The sequence below is a fragment of the Camelina sativa genome, chromosome 16, assembly GCF_030686135.1.
Source record: "Camelina sativa cultivar CO46 ecotype springtype chromosome 16, ASM3068613v1".
Lineage (NCBI taxonomy): Eukaryota > Viridiplantae > Streptophyta > Magnoliopsida > Brassicales > Brassicaceae > Camelina > Camelina sativa.
The window spans coordinates 26,554,030-26,574,032 of record NC_141895.1 but is presented as its reverse complement, the minus strand read 5'-3'; the positions used below and the strand labels follow the sequence as shown (position 1 = coordinate 26,574,032).

The 20,003-nt window shown below is 37.6% G+C and overlaps 6 protein-coding genes across 7 annotated transcripts; 1 reads left to right on the top strand and 5 right to left on the bottom strand.

Moving 5' to 3' along the window:
* Nucleotides 1-318: 318 nt before the first annotated feature.
* LOC104752139 (putative glycine-rich RNA-binding protein 1) lies at nt 319-1,500 on the bottom strand. 2 transcript variants are annotated; one of them, XM_087491906.1, is made up of 2 exons: nt 943-1,500; nt 319-846 (listed from the first exon to the last, which is right to left on the bottom strand). In XM_087491906.1, the coding sequence occupies exon 2, from the start codon at nt 775-777 to the stop codon at nt 439-441; it is 339 nt and encodes a 112-aa protein (XP_087348032.1). In that variant the 5' UTR covers nt 778-846; nt 943-1,500; the 3' UTR covers nt 319-438. The 2 variants fall into 2 exon arrangements, with proteins under 2 accessions (XP_087348032.1, XP_010472509.1); XM_010474207.2 differs by having other exon boundaries at nt 1,058-1,416.
* A 479-nt stretch (nt 1,501-1,979) lies between these two features.
* LOC104752138 (protein MAIN-LIKE 1) lies at nt 1,980-4,120 on the bottom strand. The gene is made up of 5 exons (XM_010474206.3): nt 3,909-4,120; nt 3,155-3,811; nt 2,917-3,066; nt 2,447-2,833; nt 1,980-2,357 (listed from the first exon to the last, which is right to left on the bottom strand). The coding sequence occupies exons 1-5, from the start codon at nt 3,990-3,992 to the stop codon at nt 2,121-2,123; spliced, it is 1,515 nt and encodes a 504-aa protein (XP_010472508.1). The 5' UTR covers nt 3,993-4,120; the 3' UTR covers nt 1,980-2,120.
* Nucleotides 4,121-4,800: 680 nt separating this feature from the next.
* Nucleotides 4,801-6,612, bottom strand: LOC104752136 (putative WRKY transcription factor 60). The gene is made up of 5 exons (XM_010474205.3): nt 6,337-6,612; nt 6,176-6,241; nt 5,649-5,948; nt 5,349-5,465; nt 4,801-5,246 (listed from the first exon to the last, which is right to left on the bottom strand). The coding sequence occupies exons 1-5, from the start codon at nt 6,391-6,393 to the stop codon at nt 4,977-4,979; spliced, it is 810 nt and encodes a 269-aa protein (XP_010472507.1). The 5' UTR covers nt 6,394-6,612; the 3' UTR covers nt 4,801-4,976.
* A 6,059-nt stretch (nt 6,613-12,671) lies between these two features.
* LOC104752135 (uncharacterized) lies at nt 12,672-16,165 on the bottom strand. Its single transcript, XM_010474204.3, has 12 exons — nt 15,785-16,165; nt 15,280-15,408; nt 15,094-15,186; nt 14,901-14,980; nt 14,696-14,809; nt 14,389-14,462; nt 14,141-14,217; nt 13,917-14,000; nt 13,730-13,822; nt 13,532-13,639; nt 13,334-13,405; nt 12,672-13,244 (listed from the first exon to the last, which is right to left on the bottom strand). The coding sequence occupies exons 1-12, from the start codon at nt 16,088-16,090 to the stop codon at nt 12,864-12,866; spliced, it is 1,611 nt and encodes a 536-aa protein (XP_010472506.1). The 5' UTR covers nt 16,091-16,165; the 3' UTR covers nt 12,672-12,863.
* A 176-nt stretch (nt 16,166-16,341) lies between these two features.
* LOC104752134 (uncharacterized) lies at nt 16,342-17,917 on the top strand. Its single transcript, XM_010474203.3, has 5 exons — nt 16,342-16,527; nt 16,621-16,716; nt 17,096-17,218; nt 17,478-17,517; nt 17,693-17,917. Exons 1-5 carry the CDS (start codon nt 16,405-16,407, stop codon nt 17,764-17,766), a joined length of 456 nt encoding a protein of 151 aa, XP_010472505.1. The 5' UTR covers nt 16,342-16,404; the 3' UTR covers nt 17,767-17,917.
* LOC104752133 (F-box protein DOR-like) lies at nt 17,899-19,320 on the bottom strand. The gene is made up of 2 exons (XM_010474202.2): nt 19,193-19,320; nt 17,899-19,083 (listed from the first exon to the last, which is right to left on the bottom strand). Exons 1-2 carry the CDS (start codon nt 19,208-19,210, stop codon nt 18,136-18,138), a joined length of 966 nt encoding a protein of 321 aa, XP_010472504.2. The 5' UTR covers nt 19,211-19,320; the 3' UTR covers nt 17,899-18,135.
* Nucleotides 19,321-20,003: the final 683 nt, after the last annotated feature.

Here is a 20,003-nt window from a genome sequence, read left to right as displayed (position 1 = left end):
GGAATCATTGACAACGTCAGCAAATATCTAATTACGTTATAATTTACTTTTTACATACTTACCAATACAATAATTATGTCTTACAATAACATGTATGAGTTTCAATCTAGTTTGCCCCGATTAAACCGGATTCAAAACTTTATATCAAATATAAATTTTCAAGAAATATGTAAATTACACATAATATATATATATATATATATGTTTATATGTGTGTGAAAAGGGACCCTAACTTTCTTACCAATTCTTAAAGAACAGTCATAGGACCCTAACTTTGAATTGATTCAATCTGCAACCTAACTCTTTGAACGTGGGAAAAACCAAAAGCATCAACCTTTTATTTTGTTTTTATGTATGAAACTAAACATGAGAAACCAAATAAACAAAGACCAAATCCAGAACCAAAAGTAAACAACAAAAGAGTGAAAGACACAAAGCTCAAGTTCTCCAGCTTCCTCCGTCAGATCGTCCCTGACCACCGTAACCTCCGTCACCATAACCTCCACCACCGTAACCACCGTCACGACGATCACCTCCATAACCACCACCACCGTATCCGCCACGACTATAACCACCTTGATCACGTCTACCTCCGTAGCCACCACCCCCTCCATAACCACCGCCACCAGATCCTCCATAACCACCACCTCCTCCACGGTTATATCCACCGCCGTTACCACCGCGACTACCACCAGAACCACGAGCCTGAGCCTCGTTAACAGTGATGCTACGACCATCAAGTTCTTGACCATTCATTCTCTCGATCGCAGTCCTCATCGAATCCTCATCTTTAAAAGTCACGAATCCGAACCCTTTAGACCTCCCACTCTCACGATCAATGATGATCTGATCCAGAAAACGTCTGAGTTAAATCACAGAAACAAGAAACAGATATTATAAAAAGACAACAAAATCGGACGATTGTTTCGATGATGAACGTACCGATTGAGGTTAAGTAACAGAGAAAGTAACATAGTAACAGAGTAACAAAGAGATAGAGAAAACAGAGTCACACGGATTCGGGTCAGAATTTCGGATCCGGGTCGTCTTAACGGACCTTGGAGTCGAGAACTTCTCCAAACTGGCTGAAACTCCTCCCCAGAGACTGTTCGTCGGTGGCCCAAGCTAAGCCTCCGACAAAGCACCTGTACTCGCTCTCCGCAGAAGCCATATCCTTATGATTCTTGATTTTTTTTTCGGGAATTACGAGAAAGATGGAATAGATGATGATGACTATGTCCGAAGCCCAAGCCAAGAGAAGACGTTTCTATATAGATAAGCCCGTGAAACCATGGTTCGTTCGTTGACTCGGTGCTTAGGCATGTGTGTTTGGTTATAGTGATAACACAAATCTGTTACCAAACAAACACACTCTTGGATGCAACGGTTCATTCATGACTTGGTCCACGTCACAACAAGAATGCGAAATTAAAATCTTGCGCTGATCTGATGGTGTGGGGTGGGGGACTCTCACTAAGGACATGTGTTTCGATCTTAGAACTGGAAAAGACAGCATCATTAAAATATACAACAACAAGATTTGTACTTTCTTGCACGTCGGATTTGTTTTTTTTTCTTTAATCGATGAGGGATGGTTTATAAAGTTAATCCAATATATTTAAGAACAAATTACCACTTATTATTTATTGTCTCCTTCAAATCAGACCTTTGTTGCATTGGAATCATGAGAGCTTAAAATTTGCTTTCAACAGGATTCATTGTTTTCTCTCAAGCTTGACCTGAACCAAGATAGGTACCATTTCCATTTCGTATGATCCATTCAGCTTTGGAGGGGATAGTGCCATTGACATCTAGCCATCGTTAATATAGATTTGACCCAATATTCTGGGGTCTTCAATTTGTTGGAACTGTACCATGTCAAATGTCAATGAGATAAATTGTTGATGTAGTCCTTTGAACCTAACCATTCCTTTGCATCTTGTTCTACGTGCCATTGGCCGAAATTCAGAGTTTGTGTATCAGAGTTAAAAACACATTGTTACTTAACTGAAGTTATGTTGTTGCACCTTCTAACCAAATAGCCAATACTATATACAGTATACATAAACACTGCAACGTTTCATAGATGAAAAATAAATCTAATACATAAAAAAAAGATTTCATGTGTCCTTTTGAAGCAGAAGAGATGAAATATCATTACCACTCGTTGGTGTTTGTTCATTCCGACGCCTCCGCTTCCCATAACCACTATTAACAGCCACTTCTTGCCATCCTCCAAACGTCAAGTTATTAGAGAATGTATCCTTCACACTCTCCATCACTTCCCTCTCGACCGGAGACAATCTCTCCATCGAAATCCCTGAAGCAGCTTCCTCAAATTCCCTCATGCAAGCAATCTACACAAATAAACCAATGTAAATCAATTTGCGGGGTTTCAATTATAAAACGTCTAACCACATGATAAATATTCATCCTTTTTATTTACCATATTCATGACTTGGGACTCGAGAAACGCTTCTCGATAAAGTTTGGTGATACTAATCCGAGCGTACCATTCCATGTACGCTCCATCATCGACCACATTGCTGCCTCCAGGACTGTCCATGATGTGATCCCCACGTTCAGTCCATTCCTCGCATGCTAGACTCATTGACGTGTCCAAGTCATCGACTCGCCTGTTCTTTCTGTCACGACGTTTCACTTTCTGAGGTATCGGCTGGCGTTTCCCAAACTGCCTCAGACACCTATCTGGAAAATGTAGCTCTATTTTCTCGAAACATACAAGAGTCGTTTTTGATCTCCCTAGGATCAGCTTGGCTTTAATCTGTGGTGGGATCAAGTTCTCAAATCTTTCATATGGGCACCAAGTGATCTGCATTTTCACAACCAAACGATTAACATGAGAAGAGACATAAACAAATTCTTAAGGATGAAGTGAAGGCTGAAGGGGTTTACCTTGCTTGGGTCAAGATCGTCTACTTCTCTGCGGTACTCAGATAGGTCGGTTTTGGATCTGCTCCCTTTACCTTTCCACAGAAGAGCAAGAGGAAAACACGCTTCGGATTTCTCTGGTCTACCGATATTCAGATGAAAATAACTCCAACACTATACATACATAAGACAATAATATGTTACTTTTCCTAAAGATATTGAAATCTCAAATGGACACAAAACGAAACACATAGCAGCCAACCTGTAGCAATGTCAAGCAGCCACAAATGTTGCTCTGAGACTTAAGGGAAGCATTACCAAGCGCTCTGTAAAGACAAGCCAATGCAGCAGCTCCCCAAGCATATCTGCCAGCTTGATCAAAATCCTCAAACAAAGGCAAATACTTAACAGAGACTTTATCACCATCAGTGGTAGCAAAAATGGTACTACCAATAAGATACAAGAGATAAGCTCGAGTATGACATTTAACTACATCGAAAGAAGCATCTTCAGGGCACTCAGAGAAAGTTCTTTTAAGCCAATTAAGCTTAACCCTCGAACAATTAACTTCTTTGTTAGCAGCAGATGGTAACTTCCCTAAGAGTCTACCACACATATCCATAGCAACCTCGTCACCTACTTTAGAACCAACAATTGGATCTCCATCAATCTCAAGTCCAAGTACTAAAGCAACTTCATCTAAGGTTATAGTCATTTCTCCTAAAGGAAGGTGAAAAGTATTGGTTTCTCTTCTCCAACGCTCAACGAGTGCAGAGATTAGTGAATTGTTTAGACTCATTGGACCGATTTTGCGGAAGAATCCGAAACCAGCTTTGTCCACGAGTTTGATTTGTTCGTCAGTGAGTTTCCATTGATGAAGTAATGAAGTGTGTTCTTGACAACGAAGAAGACCTCGTTCCTAAGGAAAGATGGGAGATTAAGATGAACCCTAAATTCAAAATTTGAAATTTTGAGGAAGAAGAAAAGGGAATGAGGGAAAAAAAAAGAAGCCAAACCTGTCCTTCCCAAATAGCAGAAGAAACATGGAGATCTTGTTCGTAGAGGACAGATGGATCAACTGGTCCGACATCGATGTCCATGGCGAATCCTAAACTCACAAATTCAGACACAAAACTACGAACGAATGCGTAAACAAATTTGTGAATTTTCTCAAAGACACGAATCCAATTTCTCAACAACTGAACTAACCTCTAATTAAGGAGTACCCTAATTGGACTCGGTTCAATACTTTTCTTTTTTTTTTTTGGCTCGTGATGCTGTACCGGTTCTTTTTGTTTGGTTATGTTAAACCGATTATGTAAACCATATAAATTGATATAAAAAAAAAAAAAAAAAAAAAAAAAAAAAAAATTGTAATCGAACGAGGAGTTCAGCAGGTTTGATTCAATTTGTGAGTTACCTGATTGATGAGGAGTACGTCGTAGTGGGTTTATAGAGTCACAATATATATATACTATTGAATCTTGAGGTTGCAAGTTGTTTCTAACCGATTTTACAAGTTACAGTGGGCAATGGCGTCGTCTAAACAAGAGTACAAGAAGAAAGGAGATCAACAGAAACATAGAATGCAAAGAGGTTGCAGACGAGGCTCAGTTTCATCCAGATCATAGGTATCTCTTTTCAAAGCCGAAAACATTGTATCTCTTTCTTATCTCGGACGTCAACCAAATTGTCCATCAGACCATCACCATAATCAACTTCGACTGAACCGGAGGCCAAGTTGAGTTGAATCTGAGACAACTAAAGTTTACAATCTGGACATTTGACTTCTGATCAACCTCCACATGTCCGCAAACACAACTTACCGTCCTGTGCCTTCTTTAGCATCAAAACTCCCGGAACACTCAGGTAATCATGACTTACTGACTTGTGCTTGATTCTTTCCCGTTTGAAAATCAGTGTATGATTTTGGTCCTTTTGGATACTTTGATTTGATGTAAATATACACACTACTAGACTTGACGTCTTTATCTCCTAATCAATATCACCCCAAAACCCACATTTCCTTAAACTGGGATGAGCAATAAAATAGAAAAAACAAAATCATATATTCTACAGAACTTTCAGGTTCTTGATTGCTCTATAAATCTCCCAGATATGGCAGCCGCAAGAGCTGCAGTGAACTTAGGATCTTTGGTCAAAGAAGAAGCCATTTGTTGCACCAGGACATCTTGAATCGTGCCTCTCTCTTTCTTTTCCTCAACTGGTTCAAGAACACCTTGAACTAGATCAAGCTTCACCGTCCTAGATCCACTTGCATGTTGGCCTGGGTGGTTATGTGTCCCTTCGTAGGTGGCTACCACGAACGATGGATCTTCTGCACTTCGTTGCACCTACACATGCACACACAAACACAGATACCACTAGAGATCTTAATCAATTAAATATCAAAGTGCTCTTTAACAAGTTTAAACTCGGAGTTCAATGTAAATTACCTTCTTCTTGACCAGACAAGACGGTGAAAACGAGCATCTGAAGTAAGCTCTAGGAGATGGTTTATCTCTCGTAATCTTTTGCCCATATTTCCTCCATTGATATCCATCTTTCACAGTCTACAAGTATATCCACAAAAAAACATTCGTTTTGGTACACTCAAAGGTGCTTAATAAGAACAAGACTATGGATTATGAAAAAAGTACCAAATCGTCTTTAAAACATACGTTTACTATCACCAACAATAGAACAATACTTGTTGTAGAGACTACAATATTCAGGTAAACAACTTATCAACTTACCAAGCTAGTGTCAGACTTCTCGGTATGGAAGTAAGCGGTTGAAACTGTTGCTTTATCGCTGGTGATTTTTTCGATTGTTGGGCCGCAACTGAGTCCAACAGGGGAGCTTACAAAGTCATCCAGGTCTTGTTTTCGTTTCTTCGTTAACTTTTCCTTCTGAAACTTGACAGTTTCAGGACTCTGCAACTCCTTTAAAAGATTCTGTAAAGCATAGTACTTCTCACAGACTCTGGCTAGTGTTTCGGTTAGCTTCTTGTTCTCCGAATTAACCCGGTTTAGCTCCTCTTGTAACATACATGTCTTCAATTCAAAATTCACAAAACCATAAAATGAAAAAAAAAAAAAAAAAAAAAAAAAAAAAAATCAGCATTTACCAAACTAAATCCCTAAACGAACAAAGCTTTGATTTCAGCATCAGCGAGCTAACTAAACTAATCTATTCATCCATAACCACACTGAGTGAGTAAAAAAAAAAAAATCTAATGTTTAAAGATGCACACCAAGTGTTCAATGAAAAGAAAACCAACCTCGTCGTCTTTCACTAACCATTTTGGCTTCACATCTGCAGAACCCGAATCCGAGACTTCCTGTTTCTGAATCACAAAAAGAGAAACGAAACATGAACCCTCCAAGATTGATGGGCACAACTCCGATTTAGCAGAGATTGATGTGGAAAGATGAAACTCACCGGAAGTTTACCGGAGAAATGGAGATCAAATGGGTTGGTGTTGGGATCATAGTCCATAAATTTTGGTAGACGAGAGAACAAATAATTAGTGTTACGTGAGAAAGAAACTAAAGATTAAAGCGAAGAAGACCAAATCCATGTTCGCCGAGAGATTTGGTCTCCTTTGGGTTTTATAGTAAAAGTAGTAAGTGGAGGGAGTGTAATGTGTGACCTTATCAATTATTAAGTAAGAGCTCGTGGAGGGATTTGGACCATTTGGTGTCCATACATTTATTTATTCTTTTGAAAAACTTCTAAGAAAGTTATATATAAAACCATGATTTAATTTTATAGGGTTAGTACAAAATAAATTCAAAATATATAATATATATATATATATTTAAACAAATTGTCTATTTTTTATAACAACCCATCTAGATGGGTGATTGAGAAAGTCATTTTACAGTGCCGGAAAATATACAAAAATAATCCGCAACACATTTGTTAACATGATCATTCCATTTTCATTTTGTTCTGCATATTTTGGTTATAACTCAAACATGATTCTTTACAACATTAAAGAATCTCAAAAAATAAAATTTTAATTTCTAATAATAAAATGTAATTTTATCACTTGGTTGTTACTATCTAAAATATAAAATTGTGATTACAATAAACAAAAAAATGATCATAGTCCAAATTGATTTTGTTTAACGTAAGGATTTTATATTTGGTTAATCAGATTTAATATTAAGAAAAGTTTAAAGAGAAAGGAAAGTATATGAAGTAACCAAATGTCTAATGTGCTTGTGATTGTTGGGTTAAGTTTGAAATAGCTTGAAGCCCAAGAAGAATATATTTAGGAGTTTGAGGAGATATCTAAAATAAGTTAGTTTTCCTGTTTGGATTAAGGAAATATTGTCTAAGGTTTTTATATAAAAGGAGATTCAGAGATATTGCATTATGTATGAATTTGAGAGAGAACAAGAGAGAGCTTTAGGTTTTGAGAGAGTTTCCTAAAGATTAATAAAAGAGAGTAATTTTTTTATATTTTGTTCTTATTTTTCTTGAAGTTCTTTGTTCTGATTCTATATTTGGTATCAGAGCTAGAAAGTTTTTCAAGGTTTTGTTCAAAGTTTTTTTTTCGTAAGACATCATGGGAGAGATTATGGAGGCATCAAACACAGCGACAACAAACCTAAAGGAAGGAAGTTCACCTTCGATCAAGTGTCCTATGCTAACCTCTACCAACTACACGGTATGGGTTATGCGCATGAAGATCCTACTTAAAGTTCATAAGGTCTGGGATATTATCGAAGATCCAACAGGAGATGTTGATCAGAATAACATGGCTACTGCTTTGTTGTTCCAATCAATCCCGGAGGCACTTATTCTACAAGTAGGAGAGCTAGATTCGGAAAAGAAGGTGTGGGAAGCCATTAAACCAAGGCACATGGGAGCAGAACGTGTTAAGGAGGCAAGGTTGCAGACTCTAATGGATGAGTTTGATCGATTGAAGATGAAGGATACTGAGACAATAGATGACTTCGCTGGCAAGTTATCTGAAATCTCTTCGAAATCGGCATCACTTGGAGAGGATATTGAGGAATCGAAGCTTGTTAAGAAATTCTTGAAGGGTCTTCCTCGCAGAAAATACATACATATCATTGCCTCGCTTGAGCAAGTTTTGGACCTTAAGAACACTAGCTTCAAAGACATTGTTGGACGTCTCAAAACTTATGAAGAACGCATCGCTGAAGAAGAGGAGGCTCAGGAAGAACAGAGTAAGTTGATGTACGCTAACATGGAATCTCAATCACCTCATGAGCAGCGTGAATTCAAGGGAGAGTATCGAGGCAGAGGACGAGGAGGACGGTTTCTCGGCAGAGGAAGAGGCCGGGGATGCTATAATGGAGGACGAGATATTTCAAGAATAGTTTGCTATCGGTGTGATAAAGCTGGTCACTTCGTCTCTAATTGTCCTGATCGAATGCTGAAACTTCAAGAAGCTCAAGAAAGTGATGACAAGAGTACAAGGGAAGCCGACGAACTTATGATACACGAGGTAGTATATCTCAATGAAGAGAAGGTTGTGCCAAGCAAGTATGAAACGAATAGCGGAGAAGAAAATACGTGGTACCTAGACAATGGAGCTAGCAATCATATGACTGGGGACCAAAGATATTTCTCGAAACTAGACACATCTATTCGGGGTAAAGTGAGGTTTGGTGATGACTCTCGAATAGACATCAAAGATAAGGGGTTGATTGAGTTTGTTGATAGGCATGGAGAGCTACAAACAATGACCGATGTGTATTTCATTCCGGGGTTGAAGAGTAACATTGTTAGTCTTGGACAAGCTACTGAGTGTGGATGTGACATACGAATGATAGATGACAACTTAACTATGCATGATCAAGATGGAAAGTTGCTAATCAAGGCAGTGAGATCAAGAAATCGGCTTTACAAGGTAACAATGGCGATTAAAGATCAAATAAGCCTTTATTCTATGACAACAAGCGATTCAAGTAGATGGCATGTGAGGTTGGGTCACGTTAACTATGAGACTATGAAGTCCATGATACAAAAGGAACCTGTGATAGGAGTACCACATGTTGTGCTTGAGAAAGAAATCTGTGGATCATGCCTTCTCAGAAAACAAACATGGCATGTATTTCCGCAAGCCACTACTTATCGAGCAACTAGAGCACTTGAGTTGATACACGGTGACTTATGTGGTCCCATAACACCGAGTACAATGGCTGGAAACAAATACATTTTTGTGCTCATTGATGACTATTCACGGTATATGTGGATAACTCTGTTGAAGGAGAAGAGTGAGGCTTTCAACAAGTTTAAACGGTTCAAAAGTATGGTGGAGCAAGAAACAGGATTGAACGTTCAAACTTTCAGAACGGACAGAGGAGGTGAGTTTGTATCAATAGAGTTCAATGAGTTTTGTGCCAACTCGGGTATAAAACGACATCTCACAGCTCCTTATACTCCACAATAAAATGGAGTTATGGAGAGGAGGAATAGGACGTTGATGGAGATGACTCAAAGTATTCTCAAGCATATGCGAGTTTCGAATTACTTATGGGGAGAAGCTGTGAGGCATTCTACATACCTCTTGAATAGAATTGCTACACGAGCACTCAAAGAATAAACTCCATATGAGATGTTTCGATCGAAGAAACCCAATATCAACCATCTCCGAGTGTTTGGCTGCATCGGGTATGCAAAAACAGAGGTACCGCACTTAAAGAAACTGGATGATAGAACGCGAATGTTGGTTTCTTTGGGTACGGAACCAGGATCAAAGGCTTATAGGATGTATGATCTACAAAATCGGAGAATAGTCGTAAGCCGTGATGTTATTTTTGATGAAGAAAAGGGCTTGAACTGGAATCAAAACAGAGCTGAGGAGAATAAAGCTGGAGAGTTTACGATCAAGTTTGGAGTTTACGGGAACCATGGTATTCAAGAAACAGAGCAAGTCTATCGAGAAGAAGAGCTTGACGAAGCTGGTAGAACCGCCAATAACAATGTCCAATCAGAAACTATGGTTAAAAGAGAGATTGGAAGTATCGAAGAAGATGCTATCGAAAGTAGAGACGATGGTAGCGAGGATGATGATCAAGGAGTTGTTGAGCTGAGAAGGTCACAAAGAGAGATACGTAGACCCAAGTATCTCAATGATTACGTGTTACTTGCCAAGGAAGAAGGAGAACATCTGTTAATGTGTCTCAACAATGAACCATACAACTTCGAGGAAGCAAGAGAATCGGAAAACTGGATGCAGGCGTGTGAGGATGAGATTCATTCGATCACAAAAAATTATACATGGGATCTTGTTGAACTTACACAAGGAGAAAAACCAATAGGCTTAAAGTGGGTCTTTAAGCTTAAAAGGAATTCCGATGGAAGCATTAATAAATACAAAGCCAGACTCGTCGCCAAAGGATACATACCAAGGTATGGGATAGACTATGAAGATGTTTTTGCTCCGGTGGCAAGAATTGAGACAATACGGCTCCTCATCAGTCTTTCAGCGGCTAATGGATGGGAAATCCATAACTTAGACGTTAAGACGGCGTTTCTTCATGGAGATTTAAAGGAGACTGTTTATGTAAAGCAACCGGAGAGTTTTGTTATGAAAGGAAGTGAAGACAAAGTCTATAGACTCAACAAAGCATTATATGGACTAAAGCAGGCTCCAAAAGCATGGAATGATAATTTGAATCAAGTTCTCCATGAGCTTAAGTTCAAACGGTGTTCAAAGGAACCCTCGGTTTATCGGAGAAAGGTGAATCAAGATACTCTTCTGGTTGCCGTTTATGTTGACGATCTCTTTGTTTTAGGGACCAATGTTAAGACCATAGAAGGGTTCAAGAAAGAGATGTCGTCAAAATTTGATATGAGTGACCTTGGTAAGCTGACTTATTATCTATGGATTGAAGTATGCCAAAACAGAGAGGGAATAACATTGAGTCAAAGGCGATATTCATCTAAAATCCTAGAGGAAGCTGGAATGTCGAAGTGTAACTTGACGCAGACACCTATGGAGGCTGGACTCAAATTATCAAAGGCTTTGAAGGAGAAAGACATTGATGCCACGAGCTATAGAAAAATTGTGGGATGTCTTCGCTATCTGCTTCACACTCGACCAGACCTGTCTTACAGTGTAGGAGTACTTAGTCGATATATGCATAATCCTAAGGAGTCCCATGGAGTGGCGATGAAGCAAGTTTTAAGGTATCTGCAGGGAACGTTGATGCTAGGACTCAAGTTCACAAGATCCAGTTCCAAAACTGTTTGGTTTAGTGATAGTAGTCATAATGTGGATCCGGACGATGGTAAGAGCACAACCGGCCATGTATTCTATCTTGGAGGGAGTTTGATTTCTTGGTGTTCTCAGAAACAAGAAACAGTTGCATTGTCATCATGTGAGGCTGAGTTCATGGCAGCTACAGAGACGGCAAAACAGGTGATATGGCTACAAGACTTACTAAGTGAGATCACCGAGTTACCACGAGAAAAGGTTGTTATTCGTATAGATAATAAGTCTGCAATTGCCCTCACCAAGAACCCAGTTTTCCATGGCCGAAGCAAACACATACACACAAGGTACCATTTCATAAGAGAATGTGTTGAGAATGGACAGATTGAAGTTGAGCATGTTCCCGGAGATGAGCAAAGGGCGGACATCTTAACAAAAGCATTTGGAAGGGTTAAGCATAAAGAGATGAGGGAACTCATTGGCTTGAAGGATATGAGTGAAGAAGATTTCAAGCTTAAGAGGGAGATTGTTGGGTTAAGCTTGAAATAGCTTGAAGCCCAAGAAGAGTATATTTAGGAGAAAAGCTAAATATACATATTGGAGTTTTAGGAGATATATAAAATAAGTTAGTTTTCCTGTTTGGATTAAGGAAATATTGTCTAAGGTTTTTATATAAAAGGAGATGCAGAGATATTGCATTATGTATAAGTTTGAGAAATAATAAGAGAGAGCTTTAGGTTTTGAGAAAGTTTTCTAATGATTAATAAAAGAGAGTAATTCTTTTATATTCTGTTCTTATTTTTCTTGAAGTTCTTTGTTCTGATTCTATAGTGATAATGGTTTTTTAGCTACCAACATTAAAGTTATTATACTACTTTATGATTTTCTGATTGACTATTATTCGAGTATGAACAGTGAAAAGACTGAAAAGCTACAAAACACAACAAAAAGAACCTACAAATTTAAACAGGCCAAGGAAAGATAGTAAAAGATGAGAAGAGTTTGGAAAGAACCAAAAAATTGTAGCAAAAAAAGAAGTAAACGAAACTGGTCAGAACATAAAAACAAAAAGACTGTAAATAAATAAAATGAAATTGTGTAAAATACAAAATACAGGAAAATTCTTTAACAAATTAATAGTATTTACGTATTTACAAAAAAAAAAAAAAAAAAAAAAATTAAGTTGTATTTAATACGTTGTCTTGTTTCGAAACACTTGTCCTAAAAATTAAAATAGGTTAGGTGTTAAATCGCAATCGAATTGTTATAATTTTGTTGCCATCGGAGAAAACAATAAAAGATCGGTTCAAAATCAACAATTTCGGCTGCTGTCCCATGTCGAAGAAAAATTAGTACTCCCCTACATTAACTTGCATTGTAAGGTCCTATCTGTTTTCTCTTTTATCGTATTCTGAATTTGGTTTGATTTTAAAACTTAGACCTTTCGATTGACTTGACCCATCGTGTCATTGACCGGTGACCGGCATATTCAATTTTTATCTTTATGTAATCCTAACTTACATTGCATTAATTACGTCAAAGTGCATTACAGTATTTAGTCCTTTACTCGAAACAATAGTAGTAAGCCTGTTCCGGGTTTAATCATTCATAATCGTACTATAAATATTACAAGAACTTACTGTTTTTTAATGAAGCTCTTGGGGTCCAATACTCAATTTCCCAAAATTTGACACAAAACTTTAAATAATAATTGTAAAATAAAATAAAAACCAGGGGGGTGTCAAAACATGATAACCTGTTGTTCCACTTAACGAGTCTTGTGGGGTTTAGAAATTTTCTTCTTTCGCTTCTTGGCAGATTTGGGTGTTTTATTCTTCCTAGACTCTCGTTTCTCTTCTTTCACTTTCTTCTTGTGCTCTTTCCTTGCAGCTTTCTTGTCTTCGGGACCCAATTCTTTTTCACTCTCTTCACTTTCTTCTTCGCTTCCTTCTTCTTCATCATCTTCTTCTCCTTCCTCTTCCCCTGCTTCAGCATTCACCTCTATTTGCTGATCTTTTACTTTAGGAAGAGCATCCTTAAGCCCCGTTATCGTTTGGTATAGCATGTCTCCTGTGTCCTGTCCGCTCGTTATCTTTGCCACGTCAGCCTCCGGATTGTTCACAGCATCCAGAGATTTCGGTATGTATGACTGTGATCATCATAACAAAACCAATAAGAAAGATGATTCTACAGATAGCTTCACACATCAGTTTTGATGACTGGATACACTTCACTAACCTTCATGAATACTGAATCCGCGATTTCATCCTCTACGGATATCTCTCCTCGCTCTATAACTTTTTGTTGGACCTGCTCATTGTCACATACTTCATTACATTAATTTGACATTACCAATACAAACGTTACAGCTTTAAACATGAAGCTCCCCACTGATTCAAAAGCAAAAGTAACATATAATAAAAAGTTATACATTACCTCTTCCAAATAGCTATCAACATTTTCGTCTGTTATTGTCGGATCCACTATGAAGTCAAATAGCTCCCTTATTGTCATAACAGCCACACCATGTTTCTTGAAAAAATCCTGCGCGTGAATGTCAAAACAATGCACACATCAGACATTTTTTCCCAGTCAGAGTACGTATTGTTAAATCATGCTACTATTCGCACTTACTGAGACATGGTCACAATCTTCCCGTAGAAAATTCAGGGCAAGAGGATGGTCCAGATCCACAGATTGAGAAACATCAATAATATAAAGGTGGCCCTGAAAAAGTCAAGATGATATCATCTCTATTGTTTAAAAACTTTTGCTTTTGTTTCCTCAGAGATCCTTTATGAACAAATAACTCAAAACTCACCTCAAAATAAAGTATGTTATACTCACTGAGATCCCCATGCACCAATTTGCACTTCTGATACAATACTCGCATTTGAATTATCAACTGAAATGCAAGCGAAAAGATGTTAGAGTTACTTATAGTGATGAGATCCTGAAGAGATTAACTATGGCTGTAATGCCACCTGATATTAAAGTACTACCATAAGACACTTTGGACTTTCTCTGCGAGAAAATCAGACATACCTCTAGATAACATTCACGTAATTTGTCTAGTGATAATGCAGCATCCTTGAGACGCGGTGCAGCCCAACCATCCCTCCCTGCAAATATAAATAAATAAAACAATATTAGTCTATTTGATTAGGTAGCTGGAAATATCTTTACGTCAACATTTCTCTGTTTCATTGAAATATGTTAATGAAACAGAGTAAACAGAGAAGAGTAGCCTGGAATCAGTGACCAAAAAGAAAAGATAATGAATTAGAGCGAACCTATGAACTCCATCACAAGAACATGAAGGCGTAGAAGTATAACAGCTGGACATCTAATTCCTGCTGCATGAAGCCTGCCAATGAAGCACGAATATAAACCAACCAAGGAGTTACAAAACTATTGTAACATATAATTGAAAAACAGCGAGTACATCTCCAGCTTTTAATTGGAAAACAAGATATGTGAACCAAAATTAACTAGATTCAATATGGATCAGTAGATCAGAGATGACTGACAAGATTCGTTATTCTAATTCATGTAAGTACTATTATTCAGCACACACCAACAAAAAATAATAGGAATTACCTCTTAAGATTTCTCTGTTCTTTTTCAGCCCACGTCTTCACCATCTTCCTGGGATTGTGGCGACAGTACCCATATCTAAAACGGTAATCTCCTTGTACATATCGATCTCGATCCCTGAAATCATCAAAGTTGAAAATGGGGTCAAAAACAAAATCATCAAGTTAAATTTCTTTGAAGCAACGATAAACAACATTTATAAGCTTACTTGAAAACTAGAACGGATGTCTTGTACACTTTTATTGCAAGTTCTGAACCGTCAGATTTTGTGGCATGATAAACATTAGCCTGTAAGATAAATAATAAAAGAGAGCACTGTTAACAACGAAATCCAAACACATCATCTTCGTGACTGTTAATAAATAACTAAACCATTGAATATGAAAGTAGTGGTGACATACTTCTTTGCCTGTCGAAATACAACCATTAACATCATTGAACACGCCCCGATTAAGCATTCTAAACAAAACCATACGTGTCCTTGGATCAAGAGCCTGGAACAAAGAGCAAACGAACAACATCAGCACATTACATTAAACACTCAAAATGACCAGACCCGAATTTTTTTATAACAATCAAAACCTCACCTGTTCAACTGTTGCTCGGTCCGCTTTATCAGTATTTCTGCTTCTACCAATTTCTGTCTCTCTTAAACTTCCACGAATCGCAGTTGTCACAGAATTCGACATCCCAACTTGTACTCTTCCTTCCCATCCCTACATCCGCAATCATCTTAAATCAATCATAAAACCACATAGTTCTCCACCTTACAAGTACAAAAGCTCCCTGAACATAAAAATCCTATAACCTAAATGTTCATTTGAGCAAGAGATTATGAGCAATCCATAAGCTTTTTCAAATTATAATCTTTGACAAAATCATTCCAAACTCTAAACGTTAATGTCCAATATACGGATTAAAAACAGTAAATTTCAAATACTAATGACTCAAAATCAATAGAACCAAGTACAAATGGCTCAGGAGAAGGCAAAATATCAAATTTCAGATACTATGAACACCAATTGATAATAAAGTCGATCACTTTGCAAAGAACCACACAAATCGAAGACCCAAGATAAGAAACATTTATACCTCCAAAGGAGAAGCACGAACGTGACCAGTAAGCTTCTGAGCCTTATTAGATATAGGTTGAAGAGAACTAGAGTTAGGTCGTGAACCATGTCCACCGTGAGCATTAGGACGGCGAGCATGGAGAGAGAATCCACCACCAATCAGCTCGTCATCGTCTTTACCGTCTAGCCAATCTAGAGCTTCAGCGATATCGGAATCTGAAGAAAACGAGAGATCATCTTCATCATCTTCTTCAACCTCTTCTACGTATCCAATAACCGGAGCAGAACTCGGTGGTGGCGCTTCTACTACGACTACTTCCTCCATCGTTTCCTTCAGAGAGGCGGCGAAATTACCGGCGAGAGAGAATCAAAGGAAGAAGAGTATAAAACCCTTTTTCTCACTAAACCGGTATCGGTTATTTGGTTTACAAGACCGGTTCGATTTTGGATTGGTCTAATGAATTTTAAACGTCGTGTTGTTTTTAATGTTCACGCAAGAACTCTGTGTTGTTTTTAACGTTAACGTAAGAACTCCGTATTGTTTTATTTCCGTGAGAAGAGGCGGGAGAACATAATAGATTAACCCTAAAACAGAGCAAAGAGAGGGGGAAACTGAGAGGAGAGGAGAGAGTGAAGAAGATGAGTCATCGTCATCATCAAGCTGTTGATAATCTCATAAATCTTTTAGGGAGAGCTTCTCATGATCTTACTGTTTTGCATTCAAAGCTCGACAAGGAGTTCCAGCAGACTTATCCTGATAACGTAAGTGGAATTTTCGATTCTGGAATCTCGAATTTGTTTTAAAGTTCAATACTTTGAATCCAAGCTCGGAAATAACTAACTGTTGGGTCGCAGGCGAATCCGATGAAGCTGATTCAGAGAATGAAGAAGTTGCAGGAAGATGTGACTGTTCTTAAAGACCAATGCTTGGAGCTATTGTCTGCTAAACAGGTTCGTGTGTGTGTGTCTCGTAACGGCTGATTGAATTAGGAAAAGTGGAGATTTTAGCAGTAGGAATCTGTGTATGAACGATTCAATCTTAGTGATTCCAAGTTATTTGAAACAAAAGATGGGATTTTTATGGATTCCAATGGAGAAAGGGTTGATTTTGTTGTAGACAGTTTATTGTGCAATCAAGGGATTAGATATTTTGTAATTTGAACCAAAAGGATGAGTTTTTATTGACTGTGATGAGAAATGGTAAAATTTTGTTGTATGGAGTTTCAATAGCTGTCATCGATGGTCAGATCTGCTAAGGCTTTTGCAAAGCTAGGCATTTTAAAACAGAGCTTGACTGTTATAGAAGTGACTGTTGATTTTGTTATAACAGGATTTGATTGATAAGGCACAGACAACACTTGTTGGAAATTGCAACCTTATTCAGAAAATGAATGCATCCTTGGGAGAATCAACAAATGGTGATGCAGATGATGCATTGGCTGATTTTAATCAGGTTCGTTTTCCTTTTTTTTTATTGGTACTATGTTGTTGTCTTGCTCAACTCGGGGTTGTGCAATTTCCCAATGCTAAACGTTGAGAAGATGGCAAGAACATTATTAGCAAATAAATTGCTTGTGCAAAGTTTTAACCTTCCCACAGTCAATATCAATATCTAATGCTCAGCTTCTCTGTATTGTATACCTTTAAAATCAAAGAGGCTTTTTAGACATTCCATAATCTCTTTGCTTGTTTCATTTCTTGTTTTTGACCAGATTATCGACGAGTGGACAACACAAGTTAGATCGAGAACAGGTAACCAGGACAAGCCATTAAATATCATTGAAATATTGACATTTATGCATGTGTGCTTATAAAGACTATGTGTGCGTATAAAGACTAGGTGCCATGTATGGCAATTCTTGCAGATCAAGTTCTTCAATCTGTTGTGTGTTTGTGTTTACATATGCTTCTCTTGTTTCTGATGCAGTGGGGGAGATAGGGGAGGCAGATAAAGAAGACATCAATAAGATGCTTTTCTCTGCTATTGTTCATACCAATTGAGTATGTTCATTTTCATGATTATCTTTAGATTTTCACAACCACTGCATACAATCAAAATTGTGCCCTAGATTTTTGTATCTATGTATTTCCTTGTGCTCGAGTTTTATCTTGGTTGCAAAATTTAATATCAAGTACGAAAACACACACACAAGTTTATTGCTTTTAAAGAGAAGAGAGTACAAAGCAAGAAAAGAAGCCAAACCTTACAATAAAGAGTAAACAAGGAAAGGGATAAAAAGTCCAATGCAGAAAACAGCCATATCCAATAAGATCGTGTGATGATGATGATGATATGATGAGAACATTGAGCCAAACAAAGTCTGAAGTTATGAAGTACATAAGCACTTGCATAAGCTTTAAGACCTTGACTTAGTTCAGAAAGGTGTAACGGTAGTTGTAGGCCTCCATTCCTTCGATTTCAACTTTTCGGAAAGTATTTGTAACGATATTGTAGTAGAAAAGGTAAAACGGGTTGGAAGGATAGTAAGACGAGAACACAACTTCATTTGTTAGAGTGATCATTCCATCAAACCTTAACATGGCCTCTCCAACTGTATCCTCAAACGAAGCAGGGAACTCATATATCTGATGAGCCCATACCTGCGTTTCATGATCTAGAAGCCACATCGTAAAGTATGTACTTGTATTATCAACACCAAGAATGTTTTCAGACTGAAGTATACCTAATTTACCGTTGTAGTGTATAAAAGACCCATACTTCACTGCTTCAATCATTGTTTCCATGATGTCTGGAAGAGAGCTGAACACTTCAGAGTTTACGTCAAAGCAAACTATCATATCATGATCAGTAGACATATCGATAGCTGGATAATACAAAACACCATTGATGCATATCCCTTTCTTTGATGAATGATGGGGTACGCTGCAAGGGATAGTTCTCCATGCGTTGCCAGGTCCAAAAGTCAGAACTTGATGATTATCATAATTCATACCGTTTCGCCAAGTCATGGACAAAACCTTCAACTGGTTATAAACTTCATCATACCCGTAATAGGTCATCATACGAACCCTAGTAGTGTTCATAGTCGGTAAGATTGAGGATTCTTGAGTGTTAGGTTTACATATCATCTGCACATGTTCGATATTTCCATCTACAAGACGCCGCTGATATATAAAACAAACAAATCCTCTGATGGAATTGAATTTTTCATTAGAACCATTCACGGCATTCAAGGGAAGATGCATGACTTGATTGGTAGCTGCAGTAGGTGCGTTCTCAGCAACATTTTGAGCCTGAGGCGGCAAGGAGAAAAAGGTCACGTCACTGTTTACTTCTTCTTGGCAAGCGAACAGAAACTGTCAAGATTTGGTCAGAAAATCAATTAAATAAGATAAAGCAAACTAATTACCAACTAAATAAAATATTGTAATCACAGTACTAAAGCAAAGACAAACAAAAAAAAACCTGTGGAATCTGAGCCATGGCTGTGGTCAATGAACTAGAGAGGTATTAAACTTAAGGAGGAAGAGGAAAGAGAAGAAGGCAATGGAACTGAAAGGCCATCCAAAGCTGTATGTATATACTACATTGCCACTACTAATTGATAGAGACGAAGCATGAAGCAGCCTTTGCTTTAACAAACCTACGACAAGCATCATTGCAAGTGTTACCTACCATGCTCCGGTCTCTTTTGGAAACTTTTACAACATTCTTTTCATTTTTTTATAAATAAAAGGTAATGTACTGTATTCTTGAAACTTTCAATGATGATTTGTTTTCTGCAAATCAAGGTTTTTAGTACTTTTAAAACAATTTCTTTTAAATGTATTCTTCAACGTTTTCAATGATAAGTATAACTTTTGTACTAAACATTTTTGCTAGTGTACCCACTCATTGTAGTTTAAGGAAGATAAGCTTTCTTAAAGATAACCTTTCGAACTTTGACGGAAAGTTAAGCTTTTTAGACATATATAATTAATTATCTTTATAATTCTTAAGAATATGTGTAGTGGGATTAAAAAATAAAATAAATTATAAACACAAAAATAAACAAGCGCTGTCAAAATTAGTGAAGAAAGTTACTGATTTGGATCCCTTGTAGTTGTACCACAACTATTCTGTACCACCATCATGGTTGATAAACTATTTGTACCATCCATTTACAGTCTAATAAAAGTTTGCTCAGATGTTAAGATAAAAAAAATTACAGTATTACCATATTTTTTTTGATGCACTGCAAATAAATTGGTTATGTAAATTTTATGAACTGCAATTC